The sequence below is a fragment of the Aotus nancymaae genome, unplaced genomic scaffold (assembly GCF_030222135.1).
Source record: "Aotus nancymaae isolate 86718 unplaced genomic scaffold, 86718_ANA_hifiasm-v0.15.2.pri h1tg000022l_1, whole genome shotgun sequence".
Classification (NCBI taxonomy): Eukaryota; Metazoa; Chordata; class Mammalia; order Primates; family Aotidae; genus Aotus; species Aotus nancymaae.
In genome coordinates this window covers 36,709,524-36,733,027 of record NW_026988435.1, presented here as the reverse complement: position 1 = coordinate 36,733,027, position 23,504 = coordinate 36,709,524, and the positions used below count along the sequence as shown (strand labels likewise).

The following is a 23,504-nucleotide window of genomic DNA, read 5'->3' as shown; positions in this document are numbered from 1 at the left end:
TGGGTTAGCCACGTGCTTTTCACTTAATGTTAGCTGAAGTTTGTTTGCTCTTTTATTTTCCTTGCTTTCTAAGATGTGAAGGCTTTTTGTGTCTTTATGCATTTTTAGGACATAACCCTAAATTGGCGTACTTTGTCAGGTTTTCTCTTTATGCAACCAATGTCTCTAGCAGATCACTTGGTTAACTTTTGTAATTGGTTTCTGTTTTCTTTTATTCTCGAAATTCACTGATATGGCTTTACTTAGCTGTCATACTCTCTTTATGTTACCTATTCTGATGAATGAGGCCCAAGGTTAGTAAGTCCCCCAATGTCTCTCTGCTAACGTGGGGCAGGGTCTCTACCAGGCCAAGGTGCTGTGACTGTGGAGCCCAGACGTCCTCACCACTGGGTGGTAATGCTATTTTCAGTGATCCACTAGAGTAAACAGGAGAATTCTCCCACACTAATGCTTTATTCAAACTAAAGATGTAATATTTGCTCTAGATTTAAAGATCTGTTTATTTCTGGCCGGATGTGATGTAATCCCAGCACTTTGGGAGGCCGAGGTGGGTGCAATACTGGAGGTCAGGACTTCGAGACCATCCTGACCAACATAGTGAAACCCCATGTCTACTAAAAATACCAAAATCAGCCAGGCATTGCAGCGCACACCTCAGGAGGCTGAGGCAGGAGAATAACTTGAACCCGGGAGGCGGAGGTTGCAGTGAGTAGAGATCGTGCCATTGCACTCCAGCCTGGGGGACCGAGCGAGATTCTGTCTCAAAAAAAAAAAAAAAATCTACTTAGTCCGTTTATTTCAGATACACATGTCAAGTAAAATGTGTTTTTCCATTACGCTAAAATAGCTTTTCCTTGCGAGACTGTAATTTAGCAGGGTTTTTTCTTTTCCTTTCTCAAATTTTTAATGATAATCTTTTCAATTAATTGTTAGAGAATCTGAAGCAAAATTGCTTCCATTAGGCCCCAATTCCTCTTACCTATGTGACCTCCAGCAAGTTATTTAACCTATCTCTTCCTTCATGTCTTATCTGCAAATTGGTGATAGTAATATTATCTCTCTCATAGGATTCTTATGAAGATTATGTAAGGTAATACATGACAAGCATTTAAAATAGTACTCTGCCCAAGGTAAGTGCTAAAAAAAAAAATGTTAGTTTTGTGCATTGTCAACTTAAATTTTTCTTAAAATATGTAATTCTAGCATCATCAAAAGTTTTCAATTTTCTTTTTTCTGTTACCAGTTTGCCTTGTGGTAAGTAAATGTAACAAGTTAACATTTACTACTGAGTGCTAGATTGTACTTATTTATAAATGTCATTTCAGTTAATCCTTATATAGCCAAGGTTACACTGCTGTTTTATCCATTCTTCTAAGTCTCAGGTGCCAGAACTAAAGTGAATGAGCTGGAATTTGATTTTTGCCTTCTCTACCAATTTTCTAACATATTGCACTACTTGAGTTAGGAGTCGGAAAACTATGGCCCACATACCAAATCCATCTTGGTTGAGAAAAAGAACAGAAAATAAATGAGGTTTTTATGACATGAAAAAATTTTATGAAATTCGATTTATAGTATCCAAACATAAAGTTTTATTGAAAGATTGAAAGTGGAGTCATGCTTATTCGTTACAAACCTTTGATGGCTTCCTACTTCTTAAAGCACTGATAGGCGACAGTGACCTCTGACCCAGTGCCTGTTTATGGGTCAATTAAGTTTTTTTGAACATTGACATGTTGATCTATTTGTATATTATCTTTGGCTGCTTCCCTGATACAGTGGCAGAGTCGAGTAGTTTTGACGGACCCATGTGGCCCTTTATGGGTAATGTTTGCTTACCCCAGTTTTCAGTATTTCCTTCAATTTATGATAACCTAATTATCGATAAGATTTCAAGGTTTAAAAATGGATATTTTGTCATACATTTTGAGTCTAAAACACCAAAATTCATTTCATAACTAAGGCTTAGTGATTATTAAATCTTTTTAAAGTGAAGCCTAGAGAAGGGAGATTATCAGGTAAAGAGCTGATAGTCACCGTTTGACTCTAACCTTGCTCCCTAGGCCAGTCTGCCTTCTCTTTAAAATATCTCCCTTACCCTTGTGATCACAGTCATATTTCTCAAATTATGAATCCCAGTTTTTCAAAAATGAATCATTGAATAAAAATGTCATTTGTATGAGTATAAATGATTATTTATATTTACAAATCTGGGTTTCTTTTTTCTTTTTCTTTTTTTTTTTAATTTTTTTTTTTTTTTTAAATAAAGACAGGGTTTCACCGTGTTAGTCAGGCTAGTCTTGAACTCCCAACCTCAGGTGATCTGCCCGCCTTGGCCTCCAAAGTGCTTGGATTACAGGTGTGAGCCACCACTCCTGGCTTTTTTTTTTTTTTTGAGATGGAGTCTTGCTCTGTCACCTAGGCTGAAGTGTAGTGGCATGATCCTGGCTCACTGGGACCTCTGTCTACCAGCTTCAAGCAATTATCCTGCCTCAGCCTCCTGAGTAGCTGGGATTACAGGTACCCACCACCACGCCCAGCTAATTTTTATATTTTAGTAGAGATAGGGTTTCTACATGTTGGCCAAGGCTGGTCTCAAACTCCTGACCTCAAGTGATCCACCCGCCTCTGCCTCCCAAAGTGCTGGAATTACAGGTGTGAGCCACTGTGCCCAGCCGTGGATTTCTAAAATGTGCATTCTAAGATATCAACTGTGGTTTTCTTTTTGCAGGTTTCATTTTCCTTTGGAATTTCTGCTTTGCAGACAGACCAATGGCAGCCCGAATACTTGTAATTGGCAGTGGAGGAAGGGAACATACGCTGGCCTGGAAACTTGCACAGTCTAATCATGTCAAACACGTATTGGTTGCCCCAGGAAATGCAGGCACTGCCTGCTCTGAAAAGATTTCAAATACCGGTAATCATGTTTTAAAGTAGAGAATAATAGTTATTATTTGTTAATGGTAAACTGTCAACCATGTCTCTGCTTTATGATAATAAAGATAGATTGCTATTCAGGGTTGAGTGCTTTCCTTGACCTTCAAATTTAATTGGTAATTTGAATGCTTGCCATATCATAAATTTAAGGTAATCTATTGATCAGAATATGGCATTTCCTTATCTTAAACTGTTTTAAAGCTAGTGAAACACATCCATTGGAAAAGTAGTAAGTGCCTAATACAGATTAAAGGTATTTTGATATGTACTTTTGTAAAAGAAAAGTTTAACATTGCTATTAAATGTAACTTCTGGCCATATGCAGTGGCTCACGCCTATAACCCCAGCTTTTTGGGAAGCCAAGGCAGAAGGATCTCTTGAGCCCCAGGAGTTTGAGACCAGCCTGGGCAACGTAGTGAGACCCGATCTCTACAAAAAAATACAATAATTTAGCTAGGCATGGTGGCGCACACATGTAGTGCCAGCTACTTGGGATGCTGAGGTGGGAGGATTGCTTGCGCCCAGGAGGTTAAGGCTGTACTGAGCTCTGATCTTACCACTACACTACAGCCAGGGCAAAAGAGCAAGATGAGACTTTGTCTAAAAAACAAAGTTAACCCTTATCTCTCTCACTCTTTTTTTTTTGAGACAGAGTATCACTCTGTCACCCAGACTGAAGTGCAGTAGCATGATCTCAGCTCACCGCAACCTCTGGCTCCCAGGTTCAAGCAGTTCTTCTATCTCAGCCTTCCAAGTACCTGGGACTACAGGCACATGGTGCCACACCTGGCTAATTTTTTGTATTTTTAGAAGAGATGGGGTTTCAGGTTGGCCAGGCTGGTCTCTAACTTCTGACCTCAGGTGGTCTGCCCACCTCAGCCTCCCAAAGTGCTGGGATTACAGGCATGAGGCACCGTGCCTGGCCTCTACCCTTAACTCTTAATTGGCAAAAATGAAAAAATGGTCAGTTCATATACTACATAAAGCTTGTCAGCAGCTTCAGAAACTCCTCAGTATTCTAATAATACTTAGAAGAAAACTTATTACAAAGCCCTTTGTGCAGTCTGTCTTCTGGCTGCCCTTCCAGCCTGATCTTTTATATCTCTTTTTCTCTTTTCAGTATACCCTATCCATGCTGTTCTACCAATTTCCCAAGCAGAAGCTTGCTGCCTTGGACTTTGTATTTGTTCCCACCCCTTACCGTGACTGTCTCCTCATCATTCAGAACTCCACTTATATGTTAGCCTACTTAATTATATCTTTCCTACACTTTCTTTTTTTTTTTTTTTGAGACAGTTTCGCTCTTGTTACCCAGGCTGGAGTGCAATGGCGCGATCTCGGCTCACCGCAACCTCCGCCTCCTGGGTTCAGACAATTCTCCTGCCTCAGCCTCCTGAGTAGCTGGGATTACAGGCATGCGCCACCGTGCCCAGCTAATTTTTTGTATTTTTAGTAGAGATGGGGTTTCACCATGTTGACCAGGATGGTCTCAATCTCTTGACCTCGTGATCCACCCGCCTCTGCCTCCCAAAGTGCTGGGATTACAGGCGTGAGCCACCGCGCCCGGCTGCAGTTTCTTACTAAAAGCAAGTGTCCATCTGCATTTCGTTTGTTTATGATCATGAATGTGTTTATTTTTATTTCGCTATTGTCTCTCTCCCATGTTCTTTTCCCCTACTAGAATATAACCTATAATGTAAGCTCCATGAGGGAAAGGAACTTGTCTGTCTTGTTTTGCATGGTGTGCACAGTGCCTAGTTCCCTATGTGGCACATAATATCTGTGGAAAGAAGAGCATGGACCCAACAAGCCACAAACTGGGAGAAGATAATGGCATGTATATAAGACCAAAAAGAATAAGAAAAAGGCAAATTAGAAAATACCTCCTTAGGCTGGGCGTGGTGGCTCACGCCTGTAATCCTAACACTTTGAGAGGCCAAGGTGGGTGGATCACAAGGTCAGGAGATGAGGCCATCCTGGCCAAAGTGGTGAAATCCTGTCTCTACGAAAATACAATAAATTAGCCAGGTGTAGTGGCTCGTGCCTATAGTCCCAACTCGCAAGAGGCTGAGGCAGGGGATTCACTTGAACCCCAGCAGCTGAGGTTGCAGTGAGCCAAGATTGCACCACTGGACTCCAGCTTGGCAACAGAGCAAGACTCTGTCTCCAAAAAGAAAAAGAAAAGAAAATACCTCCTTTTCTTGGATCTTAGTTCTGGGGGTGAGGTATATCTGTTTATTAGAGACTGGGACAGTCTGTACAATTGAGGTCATCCAGGCAAGTCCATCAAAATCTCTTCAGATTGTCATGAGACCACTACAAGTAGTCTTGAAGACTATTAAAGAGACCTCTTCCTCTTGTTGCCCTCTGATATACTGATTTAGTTGACCCTGCTCAGCTAGTTTTATTGGGAGCTACTAACCCAAAGTGCATGGTACTCCATCCTAATCACATTCAGGCAGTTGCTACAGATTGAGGAACCTACCTTTTCTGGACTTGGACCCTATACGGTAGTCATCGGCTTACCCACAGTTTCAGTTACCCACAGTCAGCTGTAGTCCAAAAATACTAAATGGAAAATTTCAGAAACAACTCATACATTTAACATTGCAAGGCAATCTAGCATAGCATGATGAAATTTTGTGCCTTCCAACCTGAGATGTGAATCTTTTTGTCCAGCATATCTATGTTACCTAGTGTGTTATCAGTACATGTGCTCAGGTGGTGTTACTTAATAATGGCCCCAAAGCTGATGCTGGCATATAGTTATAATTGTTCTATTTTAGTATTAGTGATAATCTCTTACTGTGCCTAATTTGTAAATTAAACTTTATCATAGGTATTTATGTATAGGAAAAAGCATAATATATATAGGATTCAGCACTGTAGTTTCAGGCATCCACTAGAGGTGTTAGAATGTGTCTTCCAAGGATAAGGAGGGACAACTGTACATCACAACTACTGCTTCTTACACCCTGTACCAATGGCAGAGTGATTTCAGACTTGAGCTGACTTAGGAATGGTGGTCCAGATACAGTGAAGCAGGAGAGCGCCTGTATAACCAAACCGTGTTCAGTATGTGGTTGATTCTACTGCTAGTTACTTAGAACTCCACAGACTTTTAGGTTGGAGAACAGAGGTTCCTCTTGAAAATATCATTCAGTTCTTAGCTTAAACAATTCTGCCCCAAAGAGCTCCCCCCGACTCAACCAGAAATAGCCTCTCAATTCACTTTATATCAAATTCACTTAATTTGTTTCTATTTGCTATTTTTTTGTTTGTATATTTATTACCCAGCATTCCTACAGCATATTGTAAACATATTATGTATAAGGACCTGGCTTGTGTTGACATCTTAATACCTATGCTAAGGACAGTACCTAGCACATAGTGGATTTTCAGTACAATTGAATGAATGACATTAAAAGACCAGTTTCTGAATATATCTTATGGTATGTTTTTTGTTTAATATACGATCAATATTAGTGACATGAACAATATCATGAACCAGATGGTACTTTATGGATGTTTGGGAAGTTTATTGGTATTTTCATCTAACTATCTACAATGAAAACAGAGAACTGAGATTTGTTGGTTAGCCTAATGCACTCTCCTCTGAATTTCACATGTTGAAACTGTCACCTCTACCAATGTAAGAAAACCAACAGATAACAAGCATACTGAAGTATAGAACTGTTTTGAGTGAGACACTTAGTTTATTTCAGCAGCATTGTAAATGTAGTGTGTTTGTTTTTTCTGTTTACAGCTGTCTCAATCAGTGACCACACTGCCCTTGCTCAATTCTGCAAAGATGAGAAAATTGAATTTGTAGTTGTTGGACCAGAAGCACCTCTGGCTGCTGGTAAAGTTCATTTCTATGTATTGTTACAGTATATTCAATGCCAAAAGGGGCTTACGGATCATCTAATCAATTCATTTTACAAATGAGAAATTGTAATATTACATAGGAAAAAGACTCTCACTCTCAAAATTTATAGAGTCTAGATTATTTTTTTCCCAAGCATCAGTTATATGATGAGTTAGAGATCAAATTTGCAGCCATGGAAAACATTTTGTATGTCTTTATTCTGCTGTATTCTGGTGTCTTTTTAATAATCTATATATGCAAATATAACAACTTTTGATAGATTTGAATAACATGTTAGTAGCATTTTATTTCTATCCAGCAGACAACTTGAAAAAGTTAGTTATCCTCTGCCACCAGTCATCAGCCTTGTCTAGTTATAGATATAGTCTGATACTAATTCATCTTCAAGCTGAAAAGCCCCTGGGGAGACCTTTGTTCACCTACTACTACTGTTTTCATCAATAGGGATTGTTGGGAACCTGATGTCTGCAGGAGTGCGATGCTTTGGACCAACAGCAGAAGCGGCTCAGTTAGAGTCCAGCAAAAGATTTGCCAAAGAGTTTATGGACAGACATGGAATCCCAACTGCACAATGGAAGGCTTTCACAAAACCTGAAGAGGCCTGCAGCTTCATTATGAGGTAGGTAGATGGCTGCCTATAAAGGACCGTTGTTTTGTTGTGGTATTTAAATATACAGGTCAATGGCCAGGCATGGTGACTCACCTGGAATCCCAGCACTTTGGGAGGCCAAGGCAGGTGAATCACTTGAACGATTAGAGACCACTCTGGGTAACATGGTGAAACCCTGTCTCTACAAAAAATACCAAAAAAAATAGCCAGGCATTGTGGCGTGCACCTGTAGTCCTTGCTACTCTAAAGGCCGAGGTGGGAGGATCACTTGAACCCTGGAGGCAGAGGCTGCACTGAACCAAGATTGTGCCACTGCACTGCAGCCTAAGTGACAGAGTGAGACCCTGTCTCAAAAAAATTAAATAAATATATATTTATGGGAGACTTCCATGTTGAAAATGCAATGCTAGGTCCTTAGGCTGTCACAAGATTATAGTAAGATGATTAGAGAAAAAACTTTCTCTGCCGGGTGCGATGGCTCACGCCTGTAATCCCAACACTTTGGGAGGCTGTGGCGGGTGGATCACAAGGTCAAGAGATCCTGGCCAACATGGTGAAACCTCATCTCTACTAAAACACAAAAATTAGCTGTGCGTGGTGGCACGCACCTATAGTCTCAGCTACTCAGGAGGCTGAGACGGTAGAATGACTTGAACCTGGGAGGCGGAGATTGCAGTGAGCTGAGATCGTCCCACTGTACTCCAGCCTGGAGACAGAGTGAGACTCCGTCTCAAAAAAAAACAAACAAACAAAAACAAACTTTCTCAATAAATATGTGGGTTGTCTTTGCAGAGCCAAAATAAAATGGGATTCTTGGCATATAGAGTTTGTATGATCTTGTGGCCTTGTGGGAAGATGACATTTTTAATAAAATCTGTGTAGTTCCTCAGGGAAGAATGCACTTGGTTCTGCAGTTTTGCGTTCTTTTCACAGCTGTGTTTTTGGTTTTTGAGGTCCCCCCGCGACCCTCCACTGAGACAGGGTCTCTCTCTGTCACCCAGGTGAAGTGCAGTGATGGGATCATGGCTCACTGCAACCTCTGCCTCCTGGACTCAAGCTATCCTCCCACCTCAGCCTCCCAAGTAGCCAGGACAACAGGCACATACCACCATGCCTAGCTAGTTTTTGTATTTTTCGTAGAGACAGGGTTTTACCATGTTGCCCAGGCTGGTCTCAAACTCTTCAGCTCAAGAGATCCACCTACCTCTACCTCCCAAAGTGCTGGGATTACAGGCATGAGCCACAGCACTAGGTCTCACAGCCAGATTGACAAACACGGTGGCATCTTACGACATTAAGAATATTGATTTTTTTATGATCAATAATTTGCCACAGTGAGTCATCATCACTTGGTCATCTGCCACCACTATTGCAATTTTAAATTTCAAGACTAAGCATCCTTTGTTCTCTGTTATGTGGAAAGCATTGAGCAATTAATGAATGGTAGTAGACACATGCCTTTGCCCTTTTTTTGTTGACACTTCTGCTACCTGGTATGTTTTCCTTTCAGTTGGGTCAGTTTGATTTTTTATTCATTCTCCATCCTATGGGGTTTCTTAAACACTGAATATTATTATTTCCTAGTAGCCAGATGCCTTGGGTAAGTAACAGTTTTGTTACTTACTTTGGGTAAGTCTCCTTCCAGATCCCCAGGCCCACTCGATAATTTCTAATGTGTACTTACAGAAATGATCTATGCTAGGCCGGGCGCGGTGGCTCAAGCCTGTAATCCCAGCACTTTGGGAGGCCGAGGCGGGTGGATCACGAGGTCAAGAGATCGAGACCATCCTGGTCAACATGGTGAAACCCCGTCTCTACTAAAAATACAAAAAATTAGCTGGGCGTGGTGGCGTGTGCCTGTAATCCCAGCTACTCAGGAGGCTGAGGCAGGAGAATTGCCTGAACCCAGGAGGCGGAGGTTGCGGTGAGCCGAGATCGCGCCATTGCACTCCAGCCTGGGTAACAAGAGCGAAACTCCGTCTCCAAAAAAAAAAAGAAATGATCTATGCTGTTGTTATATACCCGCATTTTCTACTTGAATGAGAGTACTATTTGCTACTTTGTATCTTAGAGATTATACCATATTCACTCTATACATCTGTTTATTCTTCCAAAGATATTGCCTACGTAATCTCAGGATAAATGAAGAAAGCAAAATTATAGGTACTATATGATTGCAACTATAAAAGAATATATAGGGGGAAAAAATCCTGGTGGAAAGTATGTCAAAATAGTGTAGGAATGCTAAGTTATTTTTTTCATTCTGCTTTTCAGTTTTCACTATAGCATATCGTTACAAAATCCCACAGCATTTTAAATTTTTAAGTTGTGTTGGTTTATTGGATATTAAAGATTGCTCTGTCTTCATAGTGCAGACTTCCCTGCTTTGGTTGTGAAGGCCAGTGGCCTTGCGGCTGGAAAAGGGGTGATTGTTGCAAAGACCAAAGAAGAGGCCTGCAAAGCTGTACAGGAGATCATGCAGGTAGGCCGAGTCTTCTGAAAAAATTTACTTTTCTATTCATACTGAATAAATATCCTTTTTTAAGTTTAAAAAATGTTCCGCTGGGTGCCATGGCTCATGCCTGTAATCCCAGCATTTTGGGAGGCCAAGGCGGGCAGATCACTGGAGGTCAGGAGTTAGAGACCAGCACGACCAACATGGTAAAACCCCATCTCTACTAAAAATACAAAATTAGCTGGGTGTGGTGGCGCATGCCTGTAATCCCAGCTACTCGGGAGGCTGAGGCAGGAGAATCGCTTGAACCCAGGAGGCAGAGGTTGCAGTGAGCCAAGATCACACCACTGCATTCCGGCTTGGGCAACAAGAGCAAAACTCCGTCTAAAAAAAAAAATTGTTCCTCACAATAAGGAAAACCTATTTTGCAGACACATGGGTAAGTTATTTTTTATAATTCCATGTATTGTAATCCATTTCTATAAAATAGTTATTAGGGATTTACACTGATAACTAAACCATGATGGTGTTCTTTTGAAGTAAATTCTAATATCCTTTATTGTCTGCCACTGAAAGATAGAAAAACCTCAGGCTATAGAATATATAAATAAATAATCAAGCCATCCATGAGGGCAAAAGTATTTGTTCCTCGTGTCCCAGGTCTAGGAGAAGTAAATTAATGAATGAATATGCTTTGTCTTTCATGATCAATCATTGTTGTGGGTTTTCTGTCCTTGTAGAAATCTACTTTCACAGGCATGCTTTAATATAGTTATTAAAACATGTATAATTATAATTGGAAGTAAGGATTAAGTGGTGATAATGAAAAAATCTGTTTTTCCCGTACCTTATTTGAAACTGGATCACCAAATCCTCAGGAGAATATTAGAGATGTGTTCATTCCATCTGTACCAGTGTTAGCTATACTGTTGCCACATTGAAAGGAAACATTTACATACTCCTTTTGAGTCTTTCTGAAAGAAAAGAGAAATTGCAGTACTCACTGGTTCATAATACAAATGCTGGATAATGCTATAAGTCAACTAAGTAAATATCAAAAGCTTACCTAACCTCTTTTTTTTTTAACTTACAATTAGGAGAAGGCCTTTGGGGTAGCTGGAGAAACAATTGTCATTGAAGAACTTCTTGACGGAGAAGAGGTGTCTGTATGTATATTCATCTTTTTGGCATTTATAGCGTTATAAGAAGCTGTCATCTGACTGGGCGCGGTGGCTCACGCCTGTAATCCCAGCACTTTGGGAGGCCAAAGTGGGTGGATCACAAGGTCAGGAGTTCAAGACCAGCCTGACCAAGATGGTGAAACCCTGTCTTTACTAAAAATACAAAAATTACCCAGGCATGGTGGCTTATGCCTGTAATCCCAGCTACTTGAGAGGCTAAGGCAGGAGAATCGCTTAAACGTGGGAGGCGGAGGTTGCAGCGAGCTGAGATCATGCCACAGCACTCCAGCCTGGGCGACAGAGTGAGACTCCCTCTCAAAAATAAAAGATGTCATCTTACTTGCCTTCAGCCAGTGATTAAAAAAAAAAAGAAAGAAAAAGCTGTCATCTGACCTATATACTCCAGAAAAGACTTGATATAGTCTGGTTGCTTTATCTAAAAACATAAACCCAGCAGTTACAAAGGAATTTGTATACTTTTTTTTTTTTTTTTTGAGACAGAGTTTCGCTTTTGTTACCCAAGCCGGAGTGCAGTAATGCTTTCTCAGCTTACTACAACCTCCAACTCCTGACTTCAAGCAATTCTCCTGCCTTAGCCTCCCAGGTAGCTGGGATTACAGGTGCCTGCCACCACGCCCAGCTAATTTTTGTATTTTGGGTAGAGACGGGGTTTCACTATGTTGACCAGGCTGGTCTTGAACTCCTGACCTTGTGATCTGCCTGCCTCGGTCTTCCAAAGTGCTGGGATTACAGGGGTGAGCCACCGCACCCAGCCTAAATCAAGTTTTAATGCCTGGAAGCTTAAAGTGGAAGAAAGGTTGAAAAAGTCACAAATCCTTCAGAAGTTGAGTATGTTATGATTCTTGATGTATGTAACTTAACATTATTGATGTTTCAGTTCATTTTTCTCTAAAAAAAAAAAAAAAAGGCTTTTCCTCAAAGAAGAGTTAAGGGACATAGAGTTTGCCTTACTAAATTATTTTTTTACTTTTTGGCATTTAACATAAGTGGACTATTTTGTTTTCTTTATAGTGTCTATGTTTCACTGATGGCAAGACTGTGGCCCCCATGCCCCCAGCACAGGACCATAAGCGATTACTGGAGGGAGATGGCGGCCCTAACACAGGGGGAATGGGAGCATATTGTCCGGCACCTCAGGTACTTCCCAAAGACTCTGCTCAAGTCTTGTGGTAGTTGTTTGGTTTTCTCAGAGAGCTCTTAGATGATACTTTTCTATTTTGTTTTCTGTTTGTTGCTACAAATTATGTTCCTAATCAGCAATTAAAGGTGTCTTTTCTGGTCTCTAAAACTAACTTTTCCTAAAAACCTTTGAAGAACTAAAATAAGCCAATCTAAAGTACAGTATGGATTGAATAGATCCTCCTATTCCCTCTTCTCTATACCCAATTTTTAACACATAGGAGCCTATTGTGGTCTTAGATTGATCTTTGGATAACCATGGTTCACCACAAAAGTGTTCTGTGTGTGTATATCTGTGTGTGTGTGATATGAATTGAGAACCAAGTCAGATCAGCATTTGTTCTGATCTTTCTACTTTGTAATAGACAGCACGTTTCCAAACAATCCCTACACAATTTTTATAAGGAGTCTGCATCATTGGCATATATTATAAGTAGTTAGCAGTCCAGAAACTCACCTATTCTTTTTATTGACGATAGTCATAATTGTATTTTTAGTAGAGACGGGGTTTCACCATGTTGACCAGGATGGTCTCGATCTCTTGATCTCGTGATCCACCCGCCTCGGCCTCCCAAAGTGCTGGGATTACAGGTGTGAGCCACCGTGCCCAGCCCCATATTTTTAATCTTTTATTTATTTTAAAAGATTAAAAATAAACCAAACTTCATTTTTTAAAAGACTTTATAAGTACAGGCCAGGCACAGAGGTTCACACCTGTAATCCCAACACTTGTATTAAAACTACCATTTAGGCCAGGCATGGTGGCTCATGCCTGTAATCCAAGCATTTTTAAGGCCAAGGCAGGCGGATCACCTGAGATTGGGAGTTCAAGACCGAAACTCCGTCTTAATTTAATTTAAAAAAAAAAAAAGAAGAAGAAGGGCTGGGCACGGTGGCTCATGCCTGTAATCCCAGCACTTTGGGAGGCCGAGACAGGTGGATCATGAGGTCAGGAGTTCAAGACCAGCCTGGCCAAGATGGTGAAACCCTGTCTCTATTAAAAAAACAAAAACAAAAGCAAACTACCATTTGATAACAGTGGATTCTAAGACCTATCTCTGGGTCTGATTTTTACAATTAAATTCATAAGCCCAGATTCTTACACATATAGGCTTATGAAATATGCAGCATATACTGTAAGTAGAAGAATACAAAGAAGCCTTAGGGTACGAGAGAACTTCTTTCATTTTTATTATTGTTTCGGGAAATTATTTTTGGCTAGTTATTTTAAGGGTGTGCATATTTCCCTTCCTGTGCATATTTTTGAAAATCATAATGCTAAAATACCTACTTGATAGAATCATTGTGAGGATTCAGAAACTTTAAATCCTTTTAATTCAAAGTGCTCAGCCTGTTTCAGATAGTAAAAAAACATAAGTTATCCTCATCATCTCCTTCCATTATCCCCTGTAATACTACTTAGACGTTCTAAATTACTGGTTACATTCAAGTGTTTTTGCACATTCTCCAGGTTTCTAGTGATCTACTACTAAAAATTAAAAATACTGTTCTTCAGAGGACAGTGGATGGCATGCAGCAAGAGGGTACTCCATATACAGGTAGGCACACCCACATTACTACTGACACTACTTGTAGAGTCACTTTCCACTTTCGATAAAACTTGTTTTCTATCCTCTTTTTTTCACCACTTTTTTAACATTTATGATTTTTTTCAAATCTTTGATTATTAGAAGTTTATGTGGTAGATTTTATATTTGTAATACAGTGTCTTCATTATAGATTTCCTTTCTCTCTCTTTTTTTTTGCTTTTCTTTTTAAATGAAGGTATTCTCTATGCTGGAATAATGCTGACCAAGGATGGCCCAAAAGTTCTAGAGTTTAATTGCCGTTTTGGTGATCCAGAGTGCCAAGTGGGTAAAAATATCAAAGTATTACTTTGTAGAAGATATGTGTTATTTTAATCTTGGAATTTATCAGCCTGGAAATAATTACCTTTGGGAAATTCATGCAAGTTCTGCTAGTACCCCAGTGAATAAAATGTTTAAGGAAAACTAAAATTTATCTCACCTGCCATGTGGATTATGTTTTTCCAGGTAATCCTCCCACTTCTTAAAAGTGATCTTTATGAAGTGATTCGGTCCACCTTAGATGGCCTGCTCTGCACATCTCTGCCTGTTTGGCTAGAAAACCACACTGCCCTAACTGTCGTCATGGCAAGTAAAGGTTATCCTGGAGACTACACCAAGGGTGTAGAGATAACAGGTGAATGTCAGGGATCAAGAGGTTGGAGTACAAGGTGACTAGCGGCAGTGCCATAGCAGACCTCACTCCCACACTAAAGCTTGCTCTTGATAAGAGTGTGAAGCCATCAGAAACCTTTCAGAGGGTCTTAACACAACCGGATTGCTTATTGGATATGCGTGTTGAAATATCCACAAATACTGTATTCAAAGAACTATTGATTTCCCTTCCTGTGCAAGGAAGACATAAGTGGCGGAACCACAACTCCAGAGTGTCACCCAGTGCAACCTTCTGCTTCCATCTGCCTAGAGCCTGGGTAATAATGAGATTCTGTGAGAATCAGAGGAACATTAGTATAAAGTATATCAATAAGATACATCATAGAGGTGAAGTCTGAATTATCGCAAATGCATACGGTCCTGTGTGGTTTGACCCCCAGTTTACAGTGCACCCCCATAGTCACTTGGATGGTAAAATTCAAACAGTTTCAAAAATGTATCCTTCTGTTTTTTTCTCTGTCTTCACAGTAGGTGAAACATCTAGTTAAATGATCTTAAATCTAAGTTCCGGGCTGGGTGCGGTGGCTCACGCCTGTATCCCAGCACTTTGGGAGGCCGACGCAGGTGGATCACGAGATCAAGAGATCGAGACCATCCTGGTCAACATGGTGAAACCCCGTCTCTACTAAAAATACAAAAAATTAGCTGGGCATAGTGGCACATGCCTGTAATCCCAGCTACTCAGGAGGCTGAGACAGGAGAATTGTCTGAACCCAGGAGGCGGAGGTTGCGGTGAGCCGAGATCGCGCCATTGCACTCCAGCCTGGGTAACGAGCAAAACTCCGTCTCAAAAAAAAAAAAAAAAAAAAAAAAATCTAAGTTCCATTGCAATAAGTGCAAAGGCAGACTCTGACCCTGAGCAGGCTGTAGTTTGGCCACTCCCAGTGCTCCAATAATGTATTTGGGTTTTTTGTTTGTTTGTTTTTTAAGGTAGAGTCTGGTTCTGTCACCCAGGCTGGAATGGAGTGGTGTGATCTCAAATCACTGTAACCTACACCTCCTGGGTTCAAGCAATTCTGGCTCAGCCTCTGAGTAACAGGGATTATAGATGTGCACCACCAGGCCCAGCTAATTTTTGTATTTTTAGTAGAGACAGGGTTTCATCCTCTTGGCCAGGCTGGTCTTGAACTCCTGGTCTCAAGTGATCCACCCACCTCAACCTCCCAAAGTACTGGGTGGGATCACAGGCATGAGCCGCCACACCCGGCCATCAGTAGTGTATTTCATTCAAAAACCCCATAAACTGTCTTACCCAGACACAGAGTCCATTGCCTTGTGAATCCCATGCATGGCAGATAGGCAGTTAGGAGTTCGTTGCTTTTGAATATGGACAAAGAAGGAAATGGGCCAGCACCAAGATCCCTGGCATTGGTGAAATTTCCCTAAGATTGAAGTAACAAGTGTAATAGTTCTACCAGGGCAATACTGGGTTTTACCATTACTGGCAGGCAAAGTAGCCATTCAGCATCACTAAATGGCTTTGTGTTGTAAAAACACTCAGGGGAGATGTGTATTAACAAACTACCAAATAAGACTCTGAGAAGAGAAATAGAGATGGAAAAAGAAGATCACCAGGAGAAATAAAATAGTTTTCCAAAAATTAAGAAAAAGTGTTATCTTTATGTAAACTGTCCCTTTTGGTCACTTTAAAATTTAGAAAATATAACCTAATAATATTTTAAATATAATGTTGTATCTGAGGCTGGGTGTGGTGGCTCACACCTGTAATCCCAGCACTTTGAGAGGCCAAGGTGGGCGGATCACCTGAGGTCAGAAGTTTGAGACCAGCCTAGCCAACATGGTGAAACCCCATCTCTGGAAATATATATATATGGCTGTATCTCACTACAAGGAAGCAGCAGGAATTTGGGGCTGACCCCAAAACTTAATTTAAGCCAAATTTGTCTTAAAATCGTACAAGTGTTATGTTAGTGAAAAGATTACTTATGTTTTGCATTGTACTGACCATATTGGTTATATTGAAAAGAAAGAAACTTAAGTCTCATAGTTTATGGTAAAAAAATGTAAAAATAAAAAGAAGCAGCTTTAATTGAATAACTGTGATAAAAAGAAGTTCCTTTCCCATGGTGGCTCACGCCTGTAATCCTAGCACTTTTTGGGAGGCCAAGGCGGGCAGATCACTTGAGGTCAGGAGTTCAAGACCAGCCTGGCCAACATAGTGAAACCCCGTCTCTACTAAAAATACCAAAAAATTTAGCCGAGCGTGGTGTTGCACCTGTAATACTAGCTCCTCAGGAGGCTGAGCTGGGAGGATTGCTTAAACCCAGGAGGCAAAGGTTGCAGAGAGCCGAGATCACACCACTGCATACTCCAGCCTGGGTGACAGGGTGAGACTCCGTCTCTAAAAAAAGGAAGTTACTTTACTCTTAAGGAAAAGATAATGTGATCAAATACAGGATTTTTCTTTCCTCATTAAACAATTGCTTTTATAATGAGATTTACAATAACACAAGAATTTAGGCTGTCATCCTAAAATAGCAGACAGTTCTTAGGAGACAGGGTATTTACTATTATATTGCATTAAGACCTGTTTGGGCCAGGCATGGTGGCTCACACCTTAATCCCAACACTTTGGAAGGCTGAGGGCGATGGATCATGAGATCAAGAGATTGAGACCATCCTGGCCAACATGGTGAAACCCCATCTCTACTACAAAAATTAGCTGGATGTGGTGGTGTGTGCCTGTAGTCCCAGCTACTCTGGAGTCTGAGGCAGGAGAATCGCTTAAACCCAGGAGGCAGAGGTTGCAGTGAGCTGAAATCGAGCCACTGCACTCCAGCCTGGCAACAGAGCAAGACTCCGTCTCAAAAAAAAAAAAAATAGACCTGTCTGATAGGGAAGGTTCTTTTAAAGGAGATAAAGATCTTTTATTTTTAATTTTTGTGTATTTATTTTGAGACAGGGTCTCACTCTGCTGCTGGGGCTAGAGCAGTGGTGGGATCAAACCTCACTGAAGCCTTGAACTCCCAAATTCAAGTGATCCTCCCACCTCAGCTGGTGTGTGCCACCGCACTTGGCTTTTTTTATTATTATTGATTGATTGATTTATGTAGAGGCAATGTCTTGCTCTGTTGTCCAGGCTGGTCTTGCACTCATGGACCCAAGCAATCTTCCTCACCCCAGCCTCCCAAAATGCTGGGATTATGGGCATGAGCCACCACACCTAGCCAAGTTTAAGAAAAACAAACAAACTTGTAGAAATTGTAAATCACTTCACAGTGTGAAATACTATTGTTATTTCAAATCATATGTCAAATATGCTGTCTTCCAGGATTTCCTGAGGCTCAAGCTCAAGGTCTGGAGGTGTTCCACGCAGGCACTGCCCTCAAAAATGGCAAAGTAGTAACTCACGGGGGTAGAGTTCTTGCAGTCACAGCCATCCGGGAAAATCTCATATCAGCCCTCGAGGAAGCCAAGAAAGGACTAGCTGCTATAAAGTTTGAGGGAGCAATTTATAGGAAAGACATTGGCTTTCGTGCCATAGCTTTCCTCCAGCAGCCCAGGTAAAACTCTTAGCAAGTTAGCTTAGTGCCATTTCAGAAACTGGCCTAAACGGCTATGTAGAACATTTCATTAACCCTATCATAAGCCATTCAGTATTCTTTTCTGTCTATGGGACTGATACAATCTTGGTTTGTATTTTGTTTGAATCAAAACTGGTTATAGCAATATTCAAATAAAATGGAAAAAACTTCATAATAGCTTAAGTTTGGAAAGTTTAGCAAAATCACAGTAGTAGTGATTTGTATTTTTTTATTTTGTTTTTTTAATTTTTTGAGACAGGGTCTCACTCTGTCACCCAAACTGGAGTGCAGTTCTCATGCCTCAGCCTTCCAAGTAGCTGGGACTGCAGGCCCAGGCTACCACACCTGACTAATTTCTTTGTATTTTTTGTAGAGATGGGGCTTCACCATGTTGCCCAGACTAGTCTCAAATTCCTGGGCTCAAGTGATCCTCCTGCTGTGGCCTCCCAAATTATAGGCATGAGCCACTGTACTTGGCCTGATAACTGATTTTTATTCACATAGTTAGTGTTGTATTTGAAACATAGTTCTGGTTTTATCAAAGAACTTAAGATGAAAATAGTGATCATCTAACTTTGTAATTTGATTTGGTTATGCTGTAAATTTTGACAGTCTCATTTTATCACTGTGTTTATATCTATTACTAAAATGTATTTTTTGACCTCTTACTGATTCATTGTTGGTATGTACAAACTATTCACTTGTAAAATCAATAAACTATTAGTTGGAGATGTGTGTGTTTTAATTTCTTTTTTTTTTTTTTTTTTTTTTTGAGATGGAGTTTTGCTTTTGTTGCCCAGGCTAGAATGCAGTGGCACGATCTTGGCTTACTGCAGCCTCCGCCTCCTGGGTTCAAGCTATTCTCCTGCCTCAGCTTCCCGAGTAGCTGGGATTACAGGTGCCCGCCACCACGCCCAGCTAATTTTTGTAGTAGAGACGGGGTTTCACCATGTTGGCCAGGCTGGTCTCAAACTGCTGACCTCAGGTGATCCGCCGACTTAGCCTCCCAAAGTGCTGGGATTATAGGTGAGAGCCACCATGCCTGACCTGATTTCTTAAGAATATATCACATTTACAATTGTTCTTGAAGTTCATTAGCAGATAATGTATTTTAAGATAAAATGAAAATTTTTTACCAACTTAATTCAAGCTATACTGTTACCAAGAGGCAAATTTTTTAAAGTTTAAATACAGATTTTTGAAGAATCAAGAACATAAAAATGCCATGCCAGAAATTTATTTTTCATTTAAAAGTGACGAGATTCCACTGAAATGATCTGTTTCAAGGGACTGCAATCTCAATTCTAGTCTGAATTATTCAAGTTACAAAGATGAAGAAATTGAGATGCCACAGTGTTAGTTGCTCCCTGAGAAAAAGTTCTTTAAATCAGTCTTTGGAGCTGCTGGCTTTATTTGAGTTAGCTGCCAATGCTCTCAACTCCAATTGTATTCTGGCAGCTTGGTTTTTTTGGTGGTGGTTGTTTTTTAATTTTTAATTTCATTTTTTATGCTTTCTTAAAAGGCACATATAGAAGCAAAGCAGCTTGTTTTTAATAAAACATTTCTTCATGTATCACGCATCCCAGCAGGCCAGAGTTTGCATTTTTGCAAGTCAAGACTATAGAATCTGCAGTATCATTCACAGATTTGATCTCTCTAAATGTACTGCTCCTACTTGTGGGTCCTATACAGAAAGAAATGATGCACTAAATATCATTACCTGCTTTCACTTTTGTCATGGTGTTTCTCACTGTCCTCAGCTATTAGGACAGATATAGTTACATATTTTTGCAATTAAGAACTCAGTTTATTTAGGGATACTTGTGTACAGTTTTTTCAACCCTGATTTTTACTTTTTTGACTTGGTTTAGGCATTTCTCTCTTGTTTATACCAAAATTGTACTGAGAAAGGTGGCAAAATACCAGTATATCTACTTTTACATAGATGGTTGCCAGGGTCTGTGGGGAGTGGGGAGTTATTTAATGGGGACAGAGTTTCAGTTTTACAGGATAAAGGGTTATGGAGACGGATGTTGGTGCTTGGTGCACAGCATGAATGTGTTCAATACCATTGAACTGTTCACTTAAAAATAGTTAAGATGCTGAATTTTATGTTGTGTATATTTTACTGTAATACAAAAAAAAAGTTTAAAAAAATCAGCATATTTAGCAGCATGTGAGAAGTACTTCTGGGAGAAGTAGATGATTGAGTTAGAACAGTGGTTCTCAGAGATGATGTGATCAAATCAACTGGGGAAATTGTTCAAACTCATTTCAATTCCCAGGGACTACCCTAGACCAGTTAAATCAGAATCTGTATAGATGGGGCCCAGGCACTGACTTTAAAAATTTTAAGCACTTTCATTCACTATGACTCATCAGGGAAAAAAAAATTAAGCACTTTAGGGGATGTGAAAATCACTTGGGATATCTTTGCTTTAAATAATGTCTTAAGATTAAAATAATTTTCCCTGGTGTTTAGGTGATGACTTCATTTTTTGCTTTTAATTCTTTAGGGGCTTGACTTACAAGGAATCTGGAGTAGACATTGTAGCTGGAAATACGCTGGTCAAGAAAATTCAGCCTTTAGCAAAAGCTACTTCCAGATCAGGTAACTGATCCTACACTTTGCTAATTCATTAACTTTGACATACATTGTGAATGGATTTGGGTTTTATATTTAACTGAGGAAATTTTTCCAAAGTAATGCTTGGTTACTGTAAGTTTTGCCCTGCTTAAGCCAAACCCAGTCTTCTGCTTTCTTGTCTTTAATATTAAGGAAAGCATTTCTCATCTGCGATGTTGATCTTGGCTCACTGCAACCTCTGCCTCCCGGTTCAAGCCATTCTCCTGATTCAGCCTCCCAAGGAGCTGGGATTACAGGTGCCTGCCACCACACCCGGCTAATTTTTGCATTTTTAGTAGAGATGGGGTTTCACATTCACCATGTTGGCCAGGCTAGTCTCGAACTCCTGACCTCAGGTGATCCGCCTCACCCTCCCAAAGTGCTAGGATTACAGGTGTGAGCCACCACACTTGACTTTTTTTTTTTTTTTAAGATGGAGTCTTGCTCTGTCACCCAGGCTGGAGTGCAATCAATGGCACCATCTGGACTCACTACACCTGGTTTCAAATGATTCTCCCACCTCAGCCTCCCGAGTAGCTGGGATTACAGGCACCTGCCATCATGCCTGGCTAATTTTTGTATTTTTGTAGAGCCACCATGTTGGCTAAGCTGGTCTTAAACTCGTAACCTCAGGTGATCTGCTCATCTCAGCCTCCCAAATGCTGGGATAACAGGTGTGAGCCACGGCTTCCGACTGATCTTTACTATTTAATTACTGTCTTAATCAATTCTTGAGCACATGGTGCAATCTCTCATAGGAAGGGCATCTCTTGTTTCAACCATTCTTATGAAGGAGTAGTATATATATTTATATATACACATGTTTAACCTATTAACATGTTACATGTTAATCTGTTAAATGATTACATTCTCCCTAGTTGATTTGATAATATTATCTCTGAGAACAACTGTTTTTTGGGAGTTTTTTTTTGAAATGGAGTCTCACTCCTGTTGTGCAGGCTGGAGTGCAATGGCATGATCTCGGCTCACTGCAACCTCTGCCTCCCGGATTCAAGTGATTCTCCTTCCCCAGCCTACCAAGTAGCTGGGATTACAGACATGTGCCACCATGCCCAGCTAATTTTTGTATTTTTAGTAGAGAGAGAGTTTTGCTATGTTGGCCAGGCCGGTCTTAAACTCCTGACCTTAGGTGATTCACCCACCTTGGCCTCCCAAAGTGTTAGGATTATAGGCGTGAGCCACCACGCCTGGCCTCTGAGAACAGCTGTTCTAACCCAGTCATCTATTTCTTCCAGAAATATGTCTCACAGGCTGCTAACTATACTGATTTTTTTAAAACTAGTAGACATTTAAACAATTACGTGTTTAATCTGTTAAAATGTAGCAAGTAATTAATTTCCTTTCCAATAGGCTGTAAAGTTGATCTTGGAGGTTTTGCTGGTCTTTTTGATTTAAAAGCAGCTGGTTTCAAGGATCCCCTTCTGGCCTCTGGAACAGATGGCGTTGGAACTAAACTAAAGGTAATCAGACACCTTTGTGCATAAAGGGTTTTTATGAAAGATAAGAGGAAATTTACTGTATATCAAATAACATTTTTCTTCTCTTGACATATATGAACTAAAAAAAACTGTACCAAATCATGTAAAATGGCTAAAATATCTTACATTTCTAATAACAAATTATTATTTAGGTTATATTTGATGGAAAGGTATTTTAGAGGATAATAGGGGATACTTTTAGACCAAGTAGCTTGTCAGAATTTAGTGTTCTTTTGTTTTTAGGTGTTAAGAATGGCTAGCCAAATGGATAAAATACAATTTGGAACTTATTCCCTAATGTGGGTGTTTATATTGTTCTTATATAGATTGCCCAGCTGTGCAATAAACATGACACCATTGGTCAAGATTTGGTAGCAATGTGTGTGAATGATATTCTGGCACAAGGAGCAGAGCCCCTCTTCTTCCTTGATTACTTTTCCTGTGGAAAACTTGACCTCAATGTAACTGAAGCTGTTATTGCTGGAATTGCTAAAGCCTGTGGAAAAGCTGGATGTGCTCTCCTTGGTATGATCAGCCATTTTAATCAATAACATGTTATTCTTCTTATTGTCTTTTAGCCCTATGTAAAAATGTGATCGGTGCCAACATAGCTGGCAAGAGAAACTGTATCACAGGATGCAGCAAATGAAATACAGATAAAACTATCTGAATTAAATTTTGAGCCTGCTACCTTCAAAGCCCTACTGAAGCGTTTGTCCACTAGACCTGTACTCCTAAACTGTCATGCACGCCTTATCTTTCTTCCCAATTTTTGGCCACCTTTTACATCCCCATCAGTCTCAGTAGCCTCCTCAACAAACAGGTCTAGGAGTTATTTCCTCCTTATTGGCCCTTTGATGGAGGCAGATGGATTCCTGGCTTTCCAAATCTTAATGAAAGCCAAATTTTCCCACAGAAGTGACATAAATAATAATATATGCCCAAGTTTTATAGAAGTATGTTTATGCATTAAATGTTTGAGCAAAGTGAATCTGTAGATTGATCAAGGAACAAAACAACTGCTTTTATTTTTATTTAAAAAAAAAAAAAGGCATAGTCCATGCTCTCTCTCTGTCACCCAGGTTGGAGTGTAGTGGTTCAATCACAGCTCACTGCAGCCTCGACTTCCTGGACTCAAGGGATACTCCTGCCTCAGCCTCCCAAATAGTTGGGAACTACAGGCATGTGTCACCACACTCAGCTAATTTTTGTACTTTTTGTAGAGAAGGGGTTTTGCCATGTTGTCCAGGCTGGTCTTGAATTCCTGGGCTCAAAGTATCTGCCCATTGCAGCCTCCCAAA

General features: G+C 40.3%; 1 protein-coding gene across 6 annotated transcripts in view; it reads left to right on the top strand.

The window, feature by feature from the left end:
• Positions 1 to 23,504, top strand: part of GART (phosphoribosylglycinamide formyltransferase, phosphoribosylglycinamide synthetase, phosphoribosylaminoimidazole synthetase) — a 39,157-nt gene that overhangs the window by 186 nt on the left and 15,467 nt on the right. For 2 of the 6 annotated variants that reach the window (XM_064380113.1, XM_064380109.1), the window contains exons 2-15: positions 1,068 to 1,130; positions 2,732 to 2,917; positions 6,704 to 6,799; positions 7,271 to 7,445; positions 9,807 to 9,918; positions 10,989 to 11,057; positions 12,105 to 12,230; positions 13,744 to 13,831; positions 14,058 to 14,143; positions 14,327 to 14,495; positions 17,826 to 18,057; positions 20,595 to 20,689; positions 22,076 to 22,185; positions 22,530 to 22,728. In XM_064380113.1, the coding sequence (XP_064236183.1) occupies positions 2,773 to 2,917; positions 6,704 to 6,799; positions 7,271 to 7,445; positions 9,807 to 9,918; positions 10,989 to 11,057; positions 12,105 to 12,230; positions 13,744 to 13,831; positions 14,058 to 14,143; positions 14,327 to 14,495; positions 17,826 to 18,057; positions 20,595 to 20,689; positions 22,076 to 22,185; positions 22,530 to 22,728 (1,702 nt within the window). In that variant the 5' untranslated portion in view covers positions 1,068 to 1,130; positions 2,732 to 2,772. The other 4 variants (XM_021669451.2, XM_064380111.1, XM_064380110.1 and 1 more) reach the window with 3 other exon arrangements.